The following is a 24,861-nucleotide window of genomic DNA, read 5'->3' on the forward strand; positions in this document are numbered from 1 at the left end:
AATAAACATGGTGAGTTAGATATCACTGAGCTGCAGTGGGACTACCATTTTATGGGGCTCACAGATAGGTGGGATGGATTGTGTAACTTGAGTAATGCAATGGGATATAGGCTCCTTTGGAAGGAGGGGAGGGAAATGAGGAGGTGGGGTTGCCCTTTATGAGGCAGAACAGCTGGACTATACGGAGCTTTTCCTAGGGATGGATAATGAGCCCAATGAGATCTTGTGGGCAAACAGTTACTGAGCACACCAAAGTAGGTGATACTGTACTGCACCAATAATCAAACAATCATGGTGACTGGGAGAAGTGCCTGGAGGCTGAAGGAAAGGAAATGTCAGGGAACTACAGGCCAGTCTACTCCACATCAGTCCTTGAGAAGGTGATGGAGCATATTATCTACCTAGACTCCAGCAAGACTCCTGACATTGTCCTGTAAGATTCTCATAGAGTCAATAGAGTATGAGCTGGACAAGTGGACAGTGAGGTAAATTGAAAACTGGCCCAAAAGGCTGCACCCTGGGGCATGAGGTCTAGGGAGAGCCCAGAAGGCAGCAGTGCACCCCAGGGGTCAGTACTGGCTCCAGTCCTGTTCAACACCTTCATTAATGACTTGGATGATGGGGCAGAGGGTACCCTGAGCAAGGCTGCTGACGACACGTAAATGGGATGAGTGACTGATACACAGCGGGGTCACACTGCCATGGACTGACAGGAGCCTCATGTTCAACAAGGGGAAGTGCAAAGTCCGGGGCTGGGGAGGAAAAACAACCTGCAGCAATATATGCTGGACCTGCCCAATGGAAAGCACTTGGTGCAGATGGTCCTGGTCAAAGATGAGCCAGCAATGGGCCTTTGTGACAAAGAAAGCTAATCATATTCTGGGCTGCATGAAGGAGTGTTGTCACAGGGGAGGTGATCCTTCTCTGCTTGGCACTGCTGAACTCATACATGGAGTGGCAGGTTCAGTTCTTGGCTTCTCAATACAAGAGACATGGACACACTGGAGGGTGACCAGAGAAGGACCATGAAGGTGAAGAGGATGAAGAAAGGCTTCTTTCAAGTGATGCCCAGTGACAAGGCCAAAGGGCATATACTGAAACCTAGGAAGTACCCTCTGGACATCAGGAAATGCTTTGCAACAGCGAAGATCACCAACCACTCACACAAGTTTCCCAGGGAGGCTGTGTAGTCTTCATCTGCAAAGGTACTAAAAGGCTGCCTGTATACAGTCACTTCCAACTACTATTTACAATTCTCACCTAAAACGAGCCCCTGTTTGTAGCTGAATGTACACAGACCATTTCCTGTGAAGAAGGACAAACCTGGGCTAAGGTTCTATCTCACTGATATATCCCCATTTCCCACATCATAGTCTTATGACCCTGCCATAATCTCACAGCTTCTAAATATTTACCAGGACCCAGAAGAATCATACTAGATCTAGTACTTCAGTTTCCCTTTAATTAGTAAAAGTCACTTTCAGAGACTGCCTTTCTGTGAAGATCTTAATGTATCAACTTGAATTATAGGAAACCATAATTATAAGACAGAAGAAAAGAGGAAATTATTCTTCTCTGCAAAGTCAAGAAAACTTGAAATAAATTGTTCCTTAGATTTTGCTACAGAAATCAGCCAGGAATTTGGAATGAGGCAATATGCAAGAAGATCTCAGACACACGACACTTTGAAAAAAAGCAGGCATTAAGAAGAGATATTTTTTGAGTTTTATAGTTAAACAATTACATTTATAATGTAATTGTATATTGCTCTCAATATCGTCTCTTCATGCTTTTTCCCATACTTTCCTTTTACTGCCTTCTGTATCTCTTTAATCTTCTGCCTTTCCTTTTTTTCTGATCAAATTTGAAGGTAGAGCACTCCTTCTAGGATGAAATTGCTGTGTACTATTCAGAGCTCCCAGATTAAACATTTATGTTATTTGGTATATTCGAGGCTTCCAAGCTCATTCATGGACAAAAAGTAATGTTTTTCACGCTGCCCTAAAACCTCTTGGCAACTGTGATGGAGAGTGGAAAGCTCTGCTCCTCTTTTTGATCCTCAGAAGCCAAACCTAAGAAGTCAAAAAGCATAATCACACCTTGAAATCTACATGATATATACATACAGTCATCTAAAACTGGTGTATCAAGCTTGTTTGCTGGCTGAAATTTGAAAGGCCAACAGCTATCTCATTTATTTCCCTCAAGTCCTCTTAGCCACACAAAAACTCTCTCACTACCTCTGCTTATCCAGTGAATTCTTATCAGAACTGACCACTAACTCAGATGCAAGTTTGCAGACTGCACAGTGACAAAGAAAGGCTGCAATAAACAAAACTCTAGATTAATAATATTTCTACCCTGCTTTTCCTACAGCAACAGACATATACTATGTTGAGAAGACTTACTGTTCGCTGCTTTTCCTGGGAACAATTTTATTTTTTCCAGTATTACATTTTCTGGGATGAGACTTGGAATTTAGAGATCCCAAATTCTTTAAGTTTAGTTAAGATGGACCCTGATGGTCTGCTGATTTTTGTAGATGTTGCATTGTCAGTGTACAAAGTGCAACATAATCTAAAGAAATTCTTAGTGTTCATCATGTCCCCCAGAAAAAAATGCCTTTTTGTCCACTTACAAGGTTTGTTTCTCTTAAGTTTTTGTCACTGACATCTTTTGAAATTTCTGAACTCAATGAAGACTGTGACAGAGTCACAGGAAAGAATATTTTATCTTGATATCGCTAATGTATTTCATTATCATACTGCAAACTTCTCATTTCTTCTGGCTTTTTGAAATGCCACCTACATTTATAAAATTACATTACAAGTTCTCAATATTTCCATGAAGAAGCAGAGAAATCACATAAAGAGACGACTATTAAGAAGTAGGGAAAAACAAAAATTCACTTGAGATTCACTTGAGATGAACTTATTTTAAAAACAATCCCAGACAAGGTATTCAGTGGGAGGAAAATGTATATATATTTTTTAAATCTAGAAATATCATGAATATTCTATCAAATGCTAAGTTAATATGCAGTTTCAATGAATTTCAACATGAGATGATTGCAAAAAGAAGTAATTGAAGCCAGTCTATATCACAAAATAGGAAGCCCTCTTAGTGTACCATAGCAAATAAGTGCCAGCTTCCAATTTGAAACATACTATGAATAAAAAGGTATATAAATTAAATGAAAAATATCCAGGAAATAACAGAAAAATACAGAAGCAAGGTAAATTAGAATTACTAATCAGCAAATAAAGCATTATCTGAAAACCAGTATGCGAGTACACATTTTTCTATTTCCCAGTCATACTCTGTAGCCTTTACATCTTCTTCAATACTGGTGGCATCCAAAACCTTTGCCTTAGTGATAGTTAAGTATACCTTTATTCCCATGACTCTTCCTACCGAAGCATGACAAACAACAAACCATAGGAATGTTGCTTGGTTTGCCTAATTCAAAATACAGTCCCAAACAGGTACTGCAGGCACTAGTAAAACTTGAGGCACCAACCACTGCATAAGTTTCAATCAGCTGAAGGCTCATCTGTGACTCAGAAACAGGAAATAGTCAGGCCTTTTCTGAAAACTGCGTGTGTGCAACAGTGTTGTGGTTTAGGAATGCTATTCTCCAATTTATGGCTCCCAGTGAAACCAAGAGCCTCTTGCTCACAGCCTCTTCCCCTCCCCTATGGTGGGATGGAGAGGAGAGTAAGAGGCACAAAAGGTGAAGACCATGGGATGAGATAAGAACAATTTACTGGAAACAGCAATGAGATAAGAGAAGGAACTGTAACAGCAGCAATTCTAATGACAGAGGGTGCAAGAAATATGGGAACAATTCATATGGAAATGACAATTCCCAACTGCTCCCTCCACCACACTATGCAGAGCTGGAAGGGATCCCTTCTCCCTGGAAGAGACTCCCTTCCCCCAAATCCCAGCAATGAGGTGAAGTGGTAGAGAATAACTTCTGGGTCCTGGAGATGTCCCCTCCTGGATACTGCAAAAGCTAACCCTTCCTGCCCAGAACCAGGACAAACAGCTACAACTCTTCAGGGTTATGAAACACTAAAGCTAGACTGGCTTTGAGCAGCAGGTTGGACAGGAGACCTCCCAAGATCTCTTCCAACCTAAATTACCCTACAGTTATGTACCACAGCAAACACTTTGAGCTGAAAATCCTGAAAGATTTTGTAACCTCATTTATAAATCTTTGCCCCAGAATTAACTTTTGAAACAGTCTTCTCCCAGAGGATGAAAACAGGGCAGCAATCCATAAAATCTAGGACACAGAAGCACAGTAGGTATGAATTTGTCCTAGTTAAGTAACAGAACTGATGAAGTGTGTACATTATTCTTATACCAAGTCAACTTACACAATTGAAATATTAACCCAATGGAAAGGATATTTATGGAGACCTGAAGAACTCACAAAGGATGCTAACAGTGAGCTCACCTATTGGCAGTCATAAAATACAGGTCACATGAAAAGTCACAATCCTTGAATCCAAGTAATGCCAAGAAAGGGAGTCTCAAGCCACAATAGCAGCATAAGATGTATAGATATTGCCCATGTGTTCTAAGAACTGAAAGTGCTGTGGCATAAAGTTATCTATTCTCTCTACCTACCCTTAATCTCTCTTTGTGACCTAGAGAAGAAGGAAGATATAACATTTTTTAATAAGGAAGAGAAGTTTTTTCACCAAGTAAAAGGAAATGGGTGATAATCCAAAGCCTCAGGGGAAAGGATTCCCAAAGGAAACAAATGAAATAGAAGCAAGAGATTCTCTGTGATCTTGGTCTTCAGGGATATACTGGAGTGAGACAGATAAACTAAGCAATTGAGACAACTGCCTCATTACAAGGCAAAGTAAACCAAAAAGACAGCTTGATGACTTTAAGGGGCAGCTAACTTTCAGACAAGTTAGGTGAGCTTTAATTATTCAGGAGATAAGATCAAAGTATAAATTGCAGAGGGACAAGAGACAGTGATCTAGCTAAGGAAAAAAAGCCATCAGCCCAAAAATCCTTGAACTTAGATGGCAGGTAAAGATTTGCAGTCAGGATTCCTGCTGACTAAACTACATGGGCATGAAGTCCCTATGCAAGAACAAGCATCTAATACCCCATGTGTTTAGATGGAAGGACCACTGGAGGAAATTTAGATGGATATCCAAACTGCTGTAGATTAAAAAAAAAGAGAAAGAGATCAGTCAAACTGATGCAGTTTGGGAGATGGAAAAATGAGAGAACTGCTCTGTCTCACTGTTAAGAGTAAAACCACCTAAGTTACTAGACAGGCTTCTCTGATTAGTTTCTGCTTATTTTATTTTGCATAAGAGTAAGAGAAGATATTCAGTTACTTCTGATCTAATGCATTTTCGTTATAGATAAGACCATTCACATCCCAAGCCCATTGGCATTTTACAACAGAGAGAGACGTTTTAGATCCTATTTGACTATTTTGTCACTTTCAAAAAAAGTCAAGAAGAATAATTTTGCCTGATGTTCCTTTAGAGGGAAAATTATAGTTTCAGTTGACCAGCACCCGAGGGTCACTAACAGGCCCTGATGGTCCTTCCTCTGGGACCTCTATCCAGCCTTTAGTCCTGTGCCTTCAGTCTCTGCCACAGACCTACCCAGCAGACACCAGACTCGACCCTGACTTGTGGATTGATTTGCCAGCTTGGCCTCGGACCTGCTTCATTGCCATGGACTTATTTGCCTGATGATCTGCTCACTTGGCCCATCCTGGCCTCAATCCCTGGGTCTGCCCTCCTCTCTTGCAGCAGGACTGGGCTCTGCCCAGCCGCCGCATGCTCTTCTGCTCTACTGCTCATGACTCCCACTCCTCACTGCTCCCAGACAGCAATTTAATTAGTTCCTGCAGTTTTTCCTGTGCTTTCACTGTCTGTATGGGGAAGGGAAAAACTCTGCATGGAGCTGAAAAAGGAAGAATCGAGCTCTAGTCATTTTGAAGACACTGAACTCAACATGTTGTATAAAAATCACCGCAATTCAAGGAAGCTTTAACTGAATCTTGCACTACTTGAAAGCTGTAATGAATCACAGAAAATTGAGTTTGCAGACACAGAAGGTTGTTGCTTACCTTTCAAGAGAAATGGAGAGACTTTGAACTCAAGTGCAGCACTCTTGCAAACCCTTGAAAGATGCAGTTTTAGAACTTCTTAAGTGACCCCGACAGACACAAAGTCCTTCTGGTTGTCCCAGAGGAAGACCAAGAATCCCTGTGTCGTATTTGTTTTGTTTTATCCTAAAAACCCTATACAACAGAAGTTCAACTATCTACCCTTTCTATTTGACTTTTTTTCACTTCTAATCTTTATCATTAAATGTTTCCAAGTGACTCAAAGTTTTTTACAGATTTCTCTGATCTACTTCCTTCTTGAAAATTATATTAGACATGATGTTCCAACTTCCACCTAATGACCACTAAGTAGAGTTATAGTTTACTTTGTGTGTCTTGAGTGTCAATATTGCATTACATCAGGATGGTGCAACAAGAGCTCGTTGCTTCCTTTCTACTTTTTACAGTAAATCAAGAAGTCTAAATGTCTTGCCCCTTATTCAATTTGCACTTTGTTGTAGTGCTTGACATATCTTTCTCTGCAGATCTGCTGCCTACATAGCCATTTTGAACTTTTTCACTTAAATACTGTATTTATTAAAACCTTTATCAATGGGCTAGTTTTGGCTGGGGTAGTTGGTTTTCTTCACAGTGTGCAGTATGGGGCTGTGTTTTGGATTTGTGCTGAACACAGGGTTGATAATACAGAGATGTTTCTGTTATTCCTGAGTAGGGCTTGCACAGAGTCAAGGCCTTTCTGCTTTCCCTACTGCATCGATGGCAAGGGGCTGGGGTTGTATGCTAGGCTGGGAGGAGACACAGTTGGGGCAGGTGATCCAAACTGACAAGAGGGAGATTCCAGACCATATGATCATACTTAGTATATAAACTGGGGGAAGAAGGAGGAAGGGGGGGGACATTTGGAGTGATGGTGTTTATCTTCCAAAGTAACTGTTATGTGTGATGAAGCCCTGCTCTCCTGGACATGGCTGAACACCTGCCTGCCTACGGGAAGAGATGAACTAATTCCTTGTTTTGCTTTGCTTGTGCACATGGCTTCTGCTTTCTCCATGAGTCTGCCTTGATCTCAACCCCTGAGTTTTCTGGCTTTTGCCCTTCAGATTCTGTCCCCAAACCTGCTGGCAGGGGAATGACCAAGTGGCTGTGTGGTACTTGACTGGAGTTAAGCCAGTATCAATATCATTCTAAACTCAATCCTGTCCTCAGCAAAGTACTTGCAGCTTTTCCCAAGGAGGTATCAAATGCAATTTAATAAACATTTTCTCTATCATACTATCTAGAGAAAACCTTATCTCTTTCTAGAGAATACTCTTTGACAGAATCTCATCCTTCTTGTTTGACAGTATACCACTGATAACTACTCACTGAAATTATTTCCAAGACAGAGAAGGGTAAAGCATACCATACTTTTTGGTGACTTTTTGCTTCAGCATTTGTTTTAAAAACAAATATTCTACTGACCTGATGCCAATTAACTTCTGCTGCAGAAATATTGGTTAGAGACTAGACTGCTCTTACAGTATCTCCATCAAAATTAAGTTTCCCCTACTTTTCTTTAGGAGCACTTTTAACATTTAATAAGTCACGAAATATCACACATCGCCTATCACACCTCCTTGAGACCTGTTACCTTGTAACAGAGGGAAATCAGATTGCTTTACATGATTTATTCTTGACAAATCCATTTTCACCATTTTTTAGCATCTTTTTGTCTCCTGTGTGATTCCAAACAGATTATTTCCTCAAGTGTCTTTCCAGGAATCAAATTTAACCTGACTGGCCTATAATTCCCAGAGCCTTTGTATGTTTTCTGGAAAGACAGACACAAATATTTCTTCCCTCCCCCTATAATTCATTTACTTTTTATCCTTTAATTCTCAAAGCTCATAAGGGAAGAGTCTAAGATTTCTTAAATATTCCATAGTGAATTAGTTGTGCCAGACAATTTGAAAATATCTGACTCATCCAAGATGACTCTAACCTGTTCTTATCCCTCTTCCCAGTTTTAATTATGCTAGTCTTCAGAGCACAGTCAGCCTTTTATAAAATCAATGCTGAGGAAGAAAAAAACTTCCAACAACCAAACAACCAGGCATGTCTCTGTTAGTTTTATCTCTCTAATAACTAATGGGCCAACTCTTTTCCTTGTCTTGCTCTGATTCATTATGTATAAGATATTTTCTTTCACTCAGTTGTTAAAACCATGGTTAATGGCATTTAGTCCATACTTTATTGCAATTTCTATAACGAAAATATTGCTCAGGGCGAAACTTGAAAGACCTGTGGGGCAGATGGTTTGTGATCTTATTAGCTCTGGGGTCTTCAGACATTTTTGTCTCAGTAAGCTCCTCCAATATTTTCAGACACAGACTTCCCAGATTTTGTTCCTCAGCGCTCAGATTGACGCTTATAATAAATCAGAGCACAAAAGAAACGTGGTGAAATTTATTCTCCTTTTTAAGGGAACCAGAATCAGAATACAAGTCTCCCTCAAAAACATATGTTTTTGCAAATCAAAGAGTATAAAGGAACCTTTGCACTGGGGTGCAATGATCTTGTGTGTGAGAAACAGACATGCAAAAGAATGGGTAGCTTTCATTACAGACACTCAAATAAACCCCAGAAGGGAATTAAGCTTATTCAGTACAGCAAATGTGACCTACTAAGAGAAAACCAAACAGGACTGAAACAGTGGGACGTTTTTCTTTTTCCTGAATTGCTATTAATAAAGGAACTAACTCCTTAGAAATCTGATATTGGTATCTCTCTGTGTGTTCTATAAATTATGCAAATCTTACCTCAGAGAACCTTTGTACATCCTGGGTTAAAGTTCCTACTCTTTTCCAATGATAATGTTTGAGTAACTTCAAAATTGCTGGATTCACTGCATTATCAGATGGCACTGTCCGGAAGAAATAAGGATATTTTTTCTTATCAGCCAGCTCTGGAGTTGTTGCTGCAAATGAAAGCTGGAAAAAAAAAATCAAAGAACAAAAAAAAATGAAAGTCACCATAAGTCATCTAGCAGTCAGTAAAAAAGCTTTGCTTTTCTCAGTGCAACAAGACATAATCTGCGCATTTCTGTCATGTAGAGAAATTTCATCTTCATACAGCTTGAACATCCTACCAGTACCATTTACTTTTAGAGAGACTTTTGAAATATTTTAGCTCTATAAACCACCTGCTGAAAAATTAAACTAGAAAATCTTAAAAGTCAGTGATGTAAAAATCCTCTGTTTAACATCATGCATCTTATATATTACATAGAGCAATAAGGCCTAAGGGAATAAATCTCTATGATGAATTCCCCATCAATTTCTCTTTGTAAAAGTTGAGAATATCTCCAAGAGAATATTATTTTCTCAAAGTCTTCTGTATCTTAAATTACTGGGTAAATCTCTAGTTGTACTTCTTTCTGTCTTCATACACCAAAACAGCTCCAGGTAACAGAAAAACAGAAAATCATTATGTTAGCCAAGGCTGAAACTCAGAAGTTTACTTGGGTCTCAGCTTCCTTCACTGAAGCAGGCCCCCTGTGGTTTGTGCTATAAAAGAGGATTCAATAGCTAAAACACTGAAATTTGTTCATGGTTAGAGAATACTTATTACAAAAGAAAAGAGGAAACCTTTGAAAACATACAAAACCAAACAGAAAACTTCATTGAATTCTTCTGCCCAAGTTAAAGGCAGCATGTTTTTGTGAATGTTTTTCAGACAGCATTTTGAAGAGAATGCCTGCACATTCACTTTTTGAAAACACTCCTATTCCAAAGATACTTCTGGTCATTCCCTCCAGTTCTTTTAAGGCTTCTAGGAATGTACTTCTCAAGCATTTTTTTAGCCAGGATTTTTGGTTGAGGTTTCTTAAAGTACTGTTTTAATGCAAATTGGTTTGACTGACACAAAATAAACTCCCTGATGCAGTTATTTAAAGACTTTCAAAATCAATAGATAGTCAGAAAATCTAGGTGAATTCAAGACTATATAGCTACCATAGCTTTAAGTTTTCACTTTCTAAATCAAGCATTCAATATATTTCAGCTAGACAACCTTTTCTGACATTCAGAGCAGACAAGTTTAATCCCAAAACCAGTTCAAGTCTTTTCTTCAAAAAGAAGAAAAAAAAAATTCTTCCTCAAATTCTTATATTCTCTATTTCTTTCTTATAAAAATGTAGATTTAGCCTATCAGAAACAGGACTTCTTCTCTGACTGATCTTAGACTCACAAAGAATATATTGCATTGTAATAATGGCCTGAATGTAGTTTGTTTTCCTAATTAAAAGAAATCTAAACAACTTACAGTGTGCATAACCTGGACAGTTTACAGTATACCATTCAAAAGAGAACATCCTTTCTCTTCACTGGTCAGGAGATAATGAATAATGTAATTGCCAGGTAATTCTGAGGTAAAACATTTTTAATATAGTAACTGGACTTTCACTAGATTTCATTTAAAAAGTGCAATATGAGGTGCTATGAAATATTGTCATCTTGATTTTCCAAAACCATTCCCATGAGGAAAGAAGAATGAACATCTGCCTGGTAGACCTAGTCAGCTTTTCTATTTAGCCTGGTAGGGTTGAACATCATGCACTCACTGCTCAATGAAGGTGGAAATAAGGACCTGTACTGCTGACTGAAAAAAAGAGAAAATTTGACATTAGAAATCCAACATGAAGGCGAATACCTCTCAGCAGCCTGGCTCCTTGCAGCCTGCTGACTGCAAAGAACTTGCTTTTCAAGTTATTATGGGTTTGGCTCAAGCATAATTGGATTGATCTTAAGAAAAAGAAGCAAAGAGCAACACTGAAGTAACAGTAGTGGCAAGAAACATCAGCAAGTGGCAGTACAACAGTAGTGGCAAGAAACCTCACCTAGCTCAGATTATTAAATTGAATGGAAAATTTTTCTGATCAGGAGTACAAAGGTCCATAGTAATGAGGAGCATCTCTGTATGTGTGAGCTGGCTTTAGGGTGAAGATCTGTGCTATAAGCAAGACAATTCAAAACCATCCTTTGTGATTTTGTAGTGACTTAAAGGGCCTAAATTAATATTCTAATTGCTCAAATTTCCTTGGAAGCAAGGAAGCAAAACATTACCTTTCTTCATTGCTTGCAGAAAGATGAAGTCTCATAAGAGATTTCTCAGCCATGTGAGGTGAGATGAGACAAATCCAGGTTTAAGTGCAAAACTAATGACATCCAAATTACAAAAAAAAATCCTCATTTTCTTTTTAAATAAAGGTTTTGTTAAAATAAAACATGGGAAAATTTAATGTTCAAATAATTCTCATATTGTAGGATGTATTCAGAGGTCTTTCAAGCGTCACATATATCATGGTTAGTCTCATTCTGCATTGCTTTAACAATTAATAAGACCCTTGTAAGAGATGAAGAAATATCCTGAAAAAGTTAAGTCATTAAAAATATTTTATTTTTCATAAAATTATCTCTGTAAGCGTTTGGGACATGCTTAACCCCAAAATCACCAGCACTCAATATTCTGCTTTAAGAGGGTCAAGGATGAAAAACAAAATAAAACCTCATTATGTTCTGAAAAAGTGGCAATAAAAAGATCATGTTAAGAAATGAACTGACATTTTGGAAAAAGTATGTGAGATAGCACAGCTATATGGAAATATAAGGAAAATACTCATAGAAACCCCTTTATTAAGTGTGAAAAAGCAAGTAAGATCACGACACACTCCACTCACATATGCATTAAGACTGTACACCCCTTTTTTACTGAGCATTTTTCCTCTGTATTTTAGGGCTAAAGTTGTTTATTCATGGCTGATTTGAAACTTGCATATTGAGAGACTTTTAATAGTTTCGTAACTTCATTCTACAGGATTGAAAGCCATCCTGCTTTTTGTTACAAGAATTTATATTGATAACTAAGTTATTTAGCAAAGGCAATCACATTCTTCATACAATTCCTTGCACACTACAAAAGTTCTATTTTTCACATTATTGCATTTTCAAAGCATACATATTCATACACTGCTTTATAATTTTTAAAGGTGTTTATATTTGCCTCTCCATGTTCAGGAGGAGGGAGAGATAAACATTTAAATGCAGGATTATAAATCAGCAATAAATACCTGTGGGATGTATGATGTCGTTCCTTCACAGAAAATTATTTTACAGAACTGCTAAAAGGTGATGGGCAAAAGCCAAACTTCAAGAAAGGATGAATGAAAGGAAAAAAAGTTTTTCAAAGATGTTATAAAGGGGAAGACACAGTGGACAGCTACCGGGTGATACATCATAACTCTGTGTGTGTACATACATAAACAGGTTCTGTGCATATGTGTATGTAGACCTAGATCTTAAAAAAACTTCTTTATATTATATAAACATATATCTGTTTGAATGCTGTCAGAAAACCCTGCATCTACTTCCTAGATTATCTCTGAGAAATCTTTCTTTAGAATATATTTAGAATATCTGCTACCAATTTGTGAGCAACTGGATCTGAACTTAAAATGAGAGTATGTAGGGAAATATAAGGCATGACTCAGATGGGAATCTCTGAAATGAAGCAGTATAAAACTTTGAAATAAAAAAAAAAGATAATATTTACCATTCAAGTAAGAGCTATAAAATATTAACCATAGTACAACATGAGAACTAAATAGACCAGGGTATTGGATAGACTTTGATGGACTGCTGAAAAACTGAGAAATATACAGAAAGATTTTATTACGTAAGTTTTTGGGGTCAGGCATATGTATTGATTAATTAGATTTTCCCAAGAAAGATAATATTTTTTGGAAATGTTAATATAGTTGAAAATCCACACATTTTCATGGAAACTTTGTCATTAGCACTGGATAGTGATGTGAAAAAGGATGCTAAAAGAAAAATGTTGAAAGGAACAGTTCTGCAGAAGGGGAGTAAAAGGTAGCTTCAAAACCCTATATTAAGTTTAAAGTGGGTGTGGTAGATTAAATGAGAAACATCAGTCTGAAGTGCTTTCAAATGCTTCTGTGTAAGGAAGTAATGGTGCATTCAACTTAAAGTCAGTACAGAAGCAGGTATGACAAGATGATAAGCTCTACTGTTCATTTTAAAAAATGAGATGCAGCACTAATGAAATCAATGGGAAAGACTAAGAATTATGTAAAAAATGATGGATATTATTAGAGAGCTGAAACAAAATTAGAAAAGGAAACAACACTATTTATCCCATGTATATATCCCATTTATGAGTCCAGAAGCTGGAAGGCTGAATGAAGCCCCACTGCTTTCCCATATACTGCAGAGAGAAAGGAAGGCACTAGAAATGGCAAGTAATCATCTTCTGTTCAGTTGTTTTACTATCTCTAGGAAGTATTTGTTTAATTTTTGTCTCTCTAGTAGGGTACAGAAGTCTGGGAAAAATAAAAGGGCAGAATTATCCCTGGGTAAACAGTTGCCCTCATCTAAGGCAGCAGGTCAATTAAGGAGTCATATTTAAATGGACTGTATCAGCTAAAGTAATCCAGTAACAGCAATCCTTTGCAAAGTTATTGTAGATCCAAATGTGTAGCCCTCAGCTGAGTCTGACCCAAGCTGAAAGGAGCCAAGTGGACCTGGACAGAGCAGTCAAAAACAGCGACACCAGTGCCAGCCGTAGCTGTGCGGAATCGAGTCCAGCCTCCAAAGCAGCAGTGTGGCTCAACGTGCACAATCCAGCTTTTGGGGGTTTTCCATTGTTTTCCTGTTCCCAGCTGAGGGACAAGGAGAGTGCTGTGGGGAGCCCCTGTGACCCTGTCTTTGTCCCGGGAAACCACGTGGTACTGCGTGTGGAAGCGGCCACCACCTTGTCTTTGTCCCAGCAGCCACGCAGAACTATGTCGAGGTGGTGAACACCTTTTTGCATGTAAAGCACCTCCTCCTTTTGTATAGTTTTGTTATTTATATTGTTGCTGTTACTGGGCATTTGTCAGTCCATTGCTGTTTGCTTTCAGTAAATTGTTATCTCAACCCATGGTCTCTGCCTTTGTCCCTTTCCAGCAGGGAAAGGAAGGGGCTATTTGGAGTATAATATCTACACACAGTGTTCATGTAGTATTATATAATGGGTGGAAAAAGAAAAGGAAATAAAAGTGCCTTCAGGTAACAGGGTAACCTCCCTTAAATAAAATGTCATCTGCTAAGAGAACTGATTTATGCTTCCAGATAGGGAAATCAGCTTACTGAGCACCAGAGATTAGCTTAGTTTTCCTAGGTTTTTGCACTAAGCTTGCACAAGTACTTTACTAATGATTGATAGAAATTTTAACGTGCCCCGTTGCTGCAAAACTAGACCTGATAGAGAGGGTTTCATAAACGGCAGGTATCACCTTTATTTCTCGTACATTTTCTAGAAAGTTAAATTATGCTGATAAATCAGCATTGCTAAAACAGGATATGAACTGCTGATTCAACTGACTGGTGCTAACATTTATCATCATAACTAGAGATTGCATGGCATGTATGCTTAGATAGAAAGCAATATTTTCTGCAAAAAAAGGAAAATGCCAATAATTCTTTCCAAGAAAAGGGTAGAACATCAGAAAGCTCCACAGAAAATACTCTTACAGTGGTACAGGACTGCACACACAGAATCTTGTAGTACAAAAATAACAAGGACAAAACTCAGGAAGATGATGATTTGCAGCAATGTGTACTTGTGACACCACACACCACTCCTTTGTGTGCTTTGCCAGCTCTGATGCTTTGACAATCCTGTGCCAACAATAATGATACTCAAGTTCAAGCACATGATGACTTGATGGTCCCAAGAGCTAGAAGGACCAGAATGGAAGCTAATGAATAATGAAGAATTAAAAGATTTGCCTGCTGCCACTCTTGAGCATTAGATGATGCCACATAACAAATGAAACAATACACTCTTAACCCAGAGACAGAGAACAGATTGAAGCATAACAAACTGCATTTTTAACAGAATGGTAATTATAAAATATAAATATTTAGGTTAAATGCTAATTCACGGTAACCTTACTATACAAGCCAACTTATTCAGATGTGCAGCCAAACTACCACTGAACTTGATCTTGCCTCTAGCAAAGCTATGAATAAATTTTAATACCATAACAGTACTTGAAATAAGAAAAAAAATTATTCTAGAAGACTATTAAAGTGAACCTTAAATACTCAATAGCCTGTATAAGAAGAAAAGGGATATATTAGAATGCCTTTTCCCACCTCAATGCACAAATTGTATCACTAATCAGCTTTGATAGATGACTTGGAGAAAAAGCATGTGGAAGTAACATTGAAAAAATAGTTACAGGCACCTATATATTTGGGAAATATGTCAGTATAAGAAGGTAAATCCAGCAATTCCCTTGACAGTTGCCTGCATAGATATCAAAGCAGGGGTAAGCAAAACACAGTAATAAAGATCAAGTAACAAAGATACTCTTTCTCAACAATTTACTGGTACACTTGCTGGTGATGAGTGTCTAGATACAGACAGAAAGGAAGTAGGTTCTAGCTGGACCTATAAATCCCAGTGGCAATCCTTGTCCTAGATATATGCCCTAATCTTAATCCCCAAACAGCACAGGTGATAAATTGACATAAAGAAGACATAAATTGACTAAACAAGAAAATATTTAAAAGAATTTATGCTTTTTCAGCAGTGGTAAATAGTTACATTTTTACCTGTCATATAATACTCTTAAATAACTACTTGAATGAAAGCTCTGGAGATTCCATCATTCAGAAGATTTTATGAGACTGGACAAACTTCATTGATACAACAAATAGAACTCATAATTAAAAAATGAGTAAGGGCCTTTATTATGAAAGCTGCAAGAGCGAAACAAAAGTCTGGGAGAATATCTGTGATGTCTCACTAGCTGGTACACGGGCAGGATGCCTCATCCAAATGGGAATATGAAGATATACATTGTATTAAACTCACTGGACAAGAATCGATCTCATGGATGAGCATCTCTTTCATCATCCATAACATATTACCCATGTGATTAAAGATACTGTTCCTTTTGAAATCAGATGTTTTGCCAAACGCTGCTGCCCAATACCATCAGCTGTTACCTTCATTAATTCTGTGTCTGAAATTGCTTTCACTGACTGCCTGTTGGCACCTGGGAGTTTACAGAAAAAGCACTTCCAGCTGGTCTCAAGGTTGGAAGGCACCTGCCTCAATGCTGATGGCATTCCAGTGAATTAATCTAATCACAATAATTCTGATATTCAGCTGCATTTTACTCTGGAGACATTTTAGGAAGCAGTTCTGGCTACTGAACTAATCAATATTTTTAAGGACAGAAACTAGTTAAGATAAAATCCATATAAGAAGCACTTCAGCTGGAAGATGTGTCCCTACAGGTTGATGGAAAAGGAGCATTCAGTCCTGTTTTCTTCTTGGGCAGCCCAAACTACTCGCAACATAATTTGGTAAGACCTTGTAGATGTCTGAATGCAAGAAGTCAGACCAGACTATTAAGCTTGGTCTTTTGATGTTAAACTTTTTTAATCCAAAAAAGTCTGTAGTTTAGGATGGGGATTTTGGAGCAGTGATTTAAGCTCTGGGGCCCCCAATGTAAGAAGAATGTGGCCTGCTGGAGTGAGTCCAGAGGAGGACCACAAACATGATCGGGGTCTGGAGCACCTCTCCCAAGAAGACAAGGCTAAGAGAATTGTGGCTGCTTAGAAGGAACGACTCTGGAATCGCCTTGTAGCACTTTCCAGTACCTAAAAGGGACTACAAGAGGAGAGGGACTTGTTTAAGGACATGAAGTGATAGGACAAGGGGGAATGGCTTTAAATTGAAAGAGATTAGGTATTAGGATGGTTTTTTTTTTACTGTGAGGATGGTAAGGCGCTGGAACAGGTTGCCCAGATAAGGTGTGCATGCCTCATCCCTGAAAATGTTCAAGTCCAGGCTGAATAAGGCTTGGAGCAAGATGATTTACTAGAAGATGTCCCTGCCCGTGACTGGTGGGTTTGAAACTAGATGATCTTCAAGGTCTGTTTCAACTCAAGCAAATCTAGGATTCTATGAATCCATTCTCAGATGACAGGTGCTTTTTTGACTTTAAGTCATGGAAAGGATAAACAGTAGCTGAAAATTGTAGCAGATCTGCTAAAAAAAATTATAAAAGGGAAGGAAACAACCTAGACATTCGCACTACTGCTTCACCTGCCTCTCAACACAGAATATTAACTACACCAGCAAGAGCCTTCGTTTATGAACTCTACAGAAAAAAATAAACTAAAAGAATTCTTAGAACAACAATTTTGGTGAACAGGAAATGCAGTAGTTATTAGTGTCCAGAGTAAAATATAGTTACATATCAAATTCATTCCAAGTAATGGGATCCGTTTTGAGTTCTAATAAATACTGCCTCACAAACCTATGACAATAACCTTACTTCTGAGACAAGGAAGTATATGATAAAGTTATGGAAATTGTCCTTCAGTTCAGTGATCAACAGTGCAATCATTAAAGTTAATACAGACTTCAGGGTTCAGAGTTTCAGAAGGTAGTCAGGTCAACACGAGGCATAATCATTTCCAACAGATGACCTCATCCAAAATTAAAGATTTATCATTAGGTTTAACTTGATTCTTTCACTATTAATGGAAAATAAACAACTTCCATCCTCTTTTCATTGCATATTTTTTCTGACCATTCATTTGAAAAAACCTGTTAGAGCCTAAAAAATTATTAATTCCTTTTTCTACACTCCAGAAACTATTTTCAGATCTACATTAAACACAAATAATTTGCACCTAACACGTGTTCTGCTTATTGCTACAGGTTGAACAAAGTGGTGAAATTAAATGTCAGATCTACTGAAGTTGCTGCAAATTTTGTTTCAATTTCCAAACAGAATAAGAGACAAAATCTTTTGAACATTTTCAAAAATGGAACCACATTGCAAAAGAGGGCTGTGTATTTTTGTCTGTCACACTCAGTTGCTTAGCATTTGGCTACTGGCCTGGATTATACCAGAATTCAGCTGCAAATCCCTGTTTTCCTTCATTCACAGCATTATTGTTTATCCCAAACCAAGTAAAGTTTCCTATGCTCATACTCTTGGTACCCAATTTCCTTGTTTCTTGTCTACAAGAGATTATCCTCAAAATCTAGTGGAAAACAAAAGCTGCATAAAATAATTCACCTTTGATAAAACAGGTTATATTGCCAAATTCCATTAAAAAAAAAAAATCTTTCCAGACCTATTCACTACAGCGTGTTCCTGGCTGGCTGCCCAAAACTATTATCATTCTATTAGTATTGTTTGTTTATCAGATTTCATCCAGCTAACACATGCTAAAACTACAGCTGTTCTGTCTACATTTGGTCTTTAAATATCTGTTTTATTATTTTTCTTCTGACTCTAAATGAGGTAAAGAGGGGAAAAAAGTCTCTCCAGTATGAAGGTACCTTAAATGCGCAGTATTGCTTTTGGGAGAATATGAACCCTCCACTCTACTGGAAATAGGGAGCAGGGCCATTGGTGAGCTTTAAGATGAAGATTTCCCAGTTCTTCTGTGGAGTGGACACTCCAAAACAGTCCCAATTCAGTTCTTTCCCTCTTTTATTTCTTTTAGTAGAATACAGCATCTTAAGAAATAAGGCACATCATGTTAGCTCAAGATTTACTGAAATCTTTACAAAAATACTTTTTTTCAGAGTCCTAAGCTGTGAATTAGTGATTTGTTTATTTCTTCATTCTCTGGTTTCAAACCTAAGCAAGAAATCTCAGATTTTTCAGGCTAGAACAGGTGACAGACTCACTATGCAATACACAAAGACACTAATTCTATACTCAGCCTGGGCTAATTTGCCTTTTCTTTCATCTCTGTAACTTTTCTGATATCTCAGCACTGCATGCTGCAGTTACACCCCACCAGAAGTGCTTAGAGAGTAGTTTGACATCAGCCACCTGGAACTGTACCCTTAACAGTGGATAAGAAGGGCCATGCTACAGAAATCAAGGGCTTGCTGGAGGGGAGATGCTGAGAAAAAAATGGGTAAAAAATCAGGGAACTTTTTTTGCCCACAGACGTTGCCAGCAAAATTAATTCTGCTTGCCCAGCAGCAAGGGTAACTTGGGTTACATTGCCACTGAAAACCTTCAGCAGAAATGTCAATCACAATTATGATTAAAATATATTTGGCATTAAAATGTCAAATGTGTCGTTGATCCTCCTCTAAGAAATAAGCAGGATCATGCATATTTTATGCATATTTTCTTAATCTGCGGTCAGCACAGATTTTAACAAGATGCTCTGGATAGAAATCTACATATACAAAACCTTTCAGCAACATATGCAGCTAGGAAATGCTCATGCAGATATATTCAGACAACCTAAATCACAAAACTTCAAGCTGCATTCTGTGTTTTTAATCTGTAAGAGTTTGTAAAAAAGAATCAAATGAGGCATTTTAATCTGGTTTTGTGAAATAAAAAATGTCAAACAGTCTTGGTTCAAGTGCAGTTACAAAACAAAAACATCCTCTCCAATGTCACTGAGGAAGTGGAAGAAGCCATGAATGTTTCCTTCCAGTGCTGATGGCTGCAGGGCATACCCTAATTGTTTCCCAAGGAACCCTCAATGTGTTTTTCTCAATACCTATGCCTTGCAGGTCACTTCAGCAGTTGCTATTAATTTAATAAGTGTTTCTTTATGCTTGCATTTGATTTTAAGTACAGTACTTGCCCCTGGTCTTTGAATGCATGCTGGGTACAAAGCATTAAGATTATCTACACCATTTAAGATTATGCACACTTCAATTAGATCTCTCAGCCATTTTCCTTAGTTGCTGCCATCGCCCTAGTTCCTGCAGGCTGAAAGCTGAATGTTTTCTCTAGACCTCATTATCTTTTTTGTCACTTACTCCATAAAACTGTTCACTATGATCCCATCTATTCCTGAAAATAGTCCTTATCTACCTGCTCTTCTTACAATATTTTCCATAACTTACATCCCTCCAGGAGAGATAGAAACGGAACTAAATCACTCCATATCCATATGCAGTACTAAAGTCAATGTAGCCTTAATTTTTCACATGCAAGGAATAGCTTTGTGCTCAATCTTTGTCACTGAGCCAGAAAAGTGCTTGAGAATATAGTTTAATTTTAAATATTTCAATACTTTATTGATTCGAGAGAAGGAACTCATATATGAAAAGTCAGACGTGCATTAGACTTTGGTACTGCTTATTAGTTTTGGAAGCTGCTTTAAGTATCATCTCTCCTAATTCAATATCATGCATTTCATTATTTATTACTCACTTCTATGTGCAGTGAATAAGTTGTGATTTTTGAAATCACTTGCCTCTTCTCAGCTCTCTTATTTGTGACACAGTTTTTCTGAATTGCCAGTTACTTTTAAACAACATTTCTGACCAAGTTGTTAATATTTGTGTGGGGAGGTTTCTTTATTTTGTTGGGTTTTTTACCACATATCTTATGGCTTTGTCAACTTAGTCTCAACAGACTGACTTGGGCTTTTGTTATTTTGGGTAGTATTGAATTATTTTGGTCTTTTTCAAACACTGGTCTTGGACATATTCCTGATAAACGTGAGCTTGTCTGCTATTTTTACTGCCTCTGCATGGGACAAACTCATGATGATACAGACAGCAGGGAAAATGAAAAGCATCTGTGACAGGTGACCAGAGCAATCCCAGTTCATATTCACCTGGCAATTCAGAAATTAAATTGGTGATCTGTATTGCTTTTCCTGAGGAATTATACTTTATTTCATGCTAATATAGTTTCACTATGAATTTTGAAGTACCTCCTGCAGTTAAAAGAATGTCAGCTTTATCAAATATATATATATATATACACACACATATATGTATCTCAAGAGATGCACTAGCAACCAATGCACTGAAAAACAAAGATTTGTTATATTCACTGTCTTTTTTACAAGCAGGCTATTCAGAAATTCTCTGAAGTTGAACAGCTAAGTTTCTTAAATGAACATCAAATTTAGTGTTCACCCCTTTAAATATAACTACTAAAGAGAACTACACCTTTGAGACAACTCCTGTTATACCTTTAGACTTATCCAATAAGAAAAGAGAAGGTAAGCCACAAGTGACAGACTACCTCTGACAGAGCTGTAGTAAAAATGAACATACTTTTCTTAATATGCATATGGTGCCTTTGCAGCTAGTTCACAGAAACCACTAGAAATGAATAGGGCATTCTTTTATTTTTTTTTTCTTTTCTTAATTTGTTTAGCATCAGATTCATCCAGTTTACTATTCATCAATTACTGGATTTGACAGCTTTTGTTTCTACATACCAATAGTTTACTTAATTTTCAGCTTCCTGGACTCCTGATTTTCCCCCTATAGAGAAATTCAGGTTACTCTGAACAGAAAAGCATGCCCCAGAGCACAGATAAGGAGTGATCAGAAGGCAGTCAGCTTGAATACAACCTCTTGACCCATTCCAAAACAAATTCTGTAGATAAAAAGCAGGGAGGAAACCCTGTGAGGAAATTACCAACCAAGGACTGCATAAGACACCATAAGAGTGATGGACAAGAGAATACAGGAAAGTTTCACTGCACAGAAACACACATTTTAGGGGGAAAAAAAAATCAAAAACAACCAAGCAAAAAGAAAAGATGAACAGTCATAACACGGACAGACAGCATGGACAAATAAAGTGAACAAAAGAAACCTTCACCTAATTTTTATAATCTGCTGAAAGGCTGGCTTTGTGCCTACTTGGGCTGATATATGCAAAAAGCATCTAACACACATGGTTACATGTCCAGGTGTTCAATGAATGCACTTCAGAGGTCTTCAACCACTAAAAAACATGTGTCACATGGACATCACAGACTGAAAGTAGAGGATAGCATATGTTTTCCAAAACTCAAGTTTATGTGAGAAATTTTATGTCCCAGTACATTTTAAAAAGAGTAAAAATTCAATTTTGATGTGATTTTATATTGGTATGTCATAACTTATATTGACTTGCCTAGTGTAAACCTTAAGATGAGATGAATCACTCTCTAGAAGCATCTGCTACTAACTACTGTAGGCACCAGTGGGAGACTACAGTGACTGTATCAGATGCAGCCACCTACACTGCACTTGGTCAAATGAATCCCACAAAAATTATCAGACCTGTATAGATATTAAAGCATGTGAGAAAAGCAGTGAGATACCTAGAAGACACTTTGGCCTCCTAACCCCTGAGGATTTCAAGGCATTTGATCTCTTTAAAAGGTTAAACTAAATGGTTAGCAAATCTGACAGTGCCTTAATTCTTTAGAAATCATAGCAAAGGAAAATACAGATATCACAGAATTTTCAAGTGGTTCCATATCTTCACTGTAAATTTCTTACCATGTTGCTAAGACTTTAGATAACTGAATTTTCACTGCAATTTCTCTCAACCTTAAATGTACTTGAGATTCAAAACAGTCTTAACCTTGTTCTTAGCACATATTTCATCATAGCATAATACTTCCACTTGTACATAAACTATCCAAAGCAACCGATGGGGAAGCTGTTTACTTTGTTAAGTAAGAGCTGCCATTTGAGCCAGTCATTTTTTGTAGTGCCATAAGCATGTAATGCCATCACATGCCACACCAATATAACCTCCCTCTACGACCAACAATGTCATTTACCTTAAACCTCAAGCAATAGCCAAAGAAAACAACGCCCACATAATTTCAACCACTCCTTTTGGGATTTTGTACATACATCCACACAACCAAGGCTGCAGCTGGACCAAGACCCTGCCATATCCTAACTGCTGCTTGGCACTTGAGCTCTCACAGTCATAAGGTAAAGCACTCACTCTCTGTTGTTAATTTTCTGCAAGTGCAGAATAGTGTTGCAGATAAGTGCAACACAGTTGAAATACAACAAGAAATATATTTTAAATGACTAAATCAAGAAGAAGAGGCAACAACTTTAACCTAACCATTTCTTCACTAAGCTGCAAGGCTTTGCAGTAGCAGTGGGGTGAAATTGAGAGGAAAAGGACACTGGACAGACACTGCAAACAAATCTGGTGATTTTTGGTTTGGAAATTCAGGAACCATTATCTCCCATGCAGCCAGCTAAATATACAAGAGAGGCAGATAGGTAGAAGGCTTTCTCACTATTCTTTGCACAAAATGGTGCACCAGAGCTGCGAAGTATGCCTGGGAATAGTAAGAGCCACCAAAAAGTAGTACAAGTCAACCAAAGAAGATAAACAAAGTCTCAAAAATATGAGACCTGAAAGTGTTTTGAATTAGTGGATCCAGGAAAAAAAAAATAAATATTATACTCTCAATTCTTAAACTGGATATTATGTTGTTGTCAGGATGTCATTCAAATTGTAGCATCTAGCATCTTTTGTGCTAGATTCAAGATTCAAGTGCCAACATTCAAGTTACTGGTCAAATGAAAATGGAAGATTTTATTGCTGCTGGAAAGGATTTTTTTGTATTTACACAGACTTTTACAATAATTCAGAAATTTTGATACCATTACTTATTGATATTGAGATCTCATAAGCTGTACATAAAGACAGATGCACAATCTTCCTGTGTTGAGAGCCTTTATCTCTCCCTGCCAATAAAACCATGCATTTATTCAAGTTCTGAGCCCACAGGACTCAGGTCAGTGTAGCTGCTGGAAGTGAGTTAGTCAGGAAGTGGCAGAAAAGGGCAACATCTCCAAAAGGAATACTATAGCTTCTGGGTATTAATGGTTTCTGGGTGCTTATTTCAGAAGGGTCCAGCTCAGAAGCTTCACAACAGCCTTTAAAGTGTGAAAGGCCGCTTCACTTTTTGGGGGAAGGCTAGGAACAGATGTGCACCCTCTCTCCCCCATGTCTTCCTACCTCTCCCTTTTCTCCTGCAGTACACAATATCTGCCTCCTACTTGAGATTTGCAATACACAATTTGCAAGGCACAAAATAGCCATTCCTCTATCTGTGGCACGACCTCAACTCTCCTCCTCCTGTTCTGCTCAGAAGAGGCAAGAACCCGAAGCTCTTCCTGGAGAAGATGGGGTACAAATGTGAGAGTAGATTGAACAGCACAGCAACTCAAAGGGCTGGAAAAAGTGGTTCCTGCCCTGGCTGATCTGTTCCTTGCTTTGCTCTGCAGCAATCCCTCTTTCTCCAGCCCCCACCTCAGCACTGATCAGAGAAGGAGCAGACAGCAGCAGGACATATGTTGCTGTGTTTTGAGAGTGAAGGCAGGCACCTCTGCCCTCATGGCTGACACCCAAACCTGGTGCGAAGAGCCTCAGGCTGCTGCTGCTGCAGGGCACAACTGGGATTTGTAAAGAGAGCCTGTTATGAGTGTGTGAGCCAGGACTTCTAGGCATTCTTGGGAAGATTCTGAGTCTTCTCTTCTTCAGGCTAAACAACCACAACTCTCTCAGGGTCTCCTCATATGACAGATGTCCAAGTACTTTCATCTTTGCAGAGGTTTTTTCTAGACTTGCTCCAGTATGTCCATGTCTCCCTTGCTTAGGGGAACCCGGTGTGGACGGACCACTGGAGATGTGCTCCAGTCAGGGCTGCGCAGTCAAGAAGACTCACCTCTCCTGAGTGGTAATGCTTTCCCTGGTGCAATCTGGCTTCTCCTGGCTGCCTACATTCCAAAGGTACTTTGCTGGCTCATCTTCCACTAGGTGTTCACCAGGATCCCCAGGGCCTTTACTGGAATGTGGTTTTCCAGCCAAACCCCACTGAGTCTATACCGGGGAGTACCTGGGGTTTCTTCCTCCC

General features: G+C 38.3%; 1 protein-coding gene across 1 annotated transcript in view; it reads right to left on the bottom strand.

The window, feature by feature from the left end:
• GABBR2 (gamma-aminobutyric acid type B receptor subunit 2) overlaps positions 1–24,861 on the bottom strand; it is a gene marked incomplete at both ends in the record, with an annotated part of 450,697 nt that overhangs the window by 260,544 nt on the left and 165,292 nt on the right. Inside the window, one exon of the mRNA XM_084216671.1 lies at positions 8,917–9,087. Coding sequence (XP_084072797.1) covers positions 8,917–9,087 — 171 coding nt within the window. The remainder of the gene's footprint in view (positions 1–8,916; positions 9,088–24,861) is intronic.

The sequence above is a fragment of the Fringilla coelebs genome (genome assembly GCF_963513975.1).
Source record: "Fringilla coelebs genome assembly, chromosome: 1".
Classification (NCBI taxonomy): domain Eukaryota; kingdom Metazoa; phylum Chordata; class Aves; order Passeriformes; family Fringillidae; genus Fringilla; species Fringilla coelebs.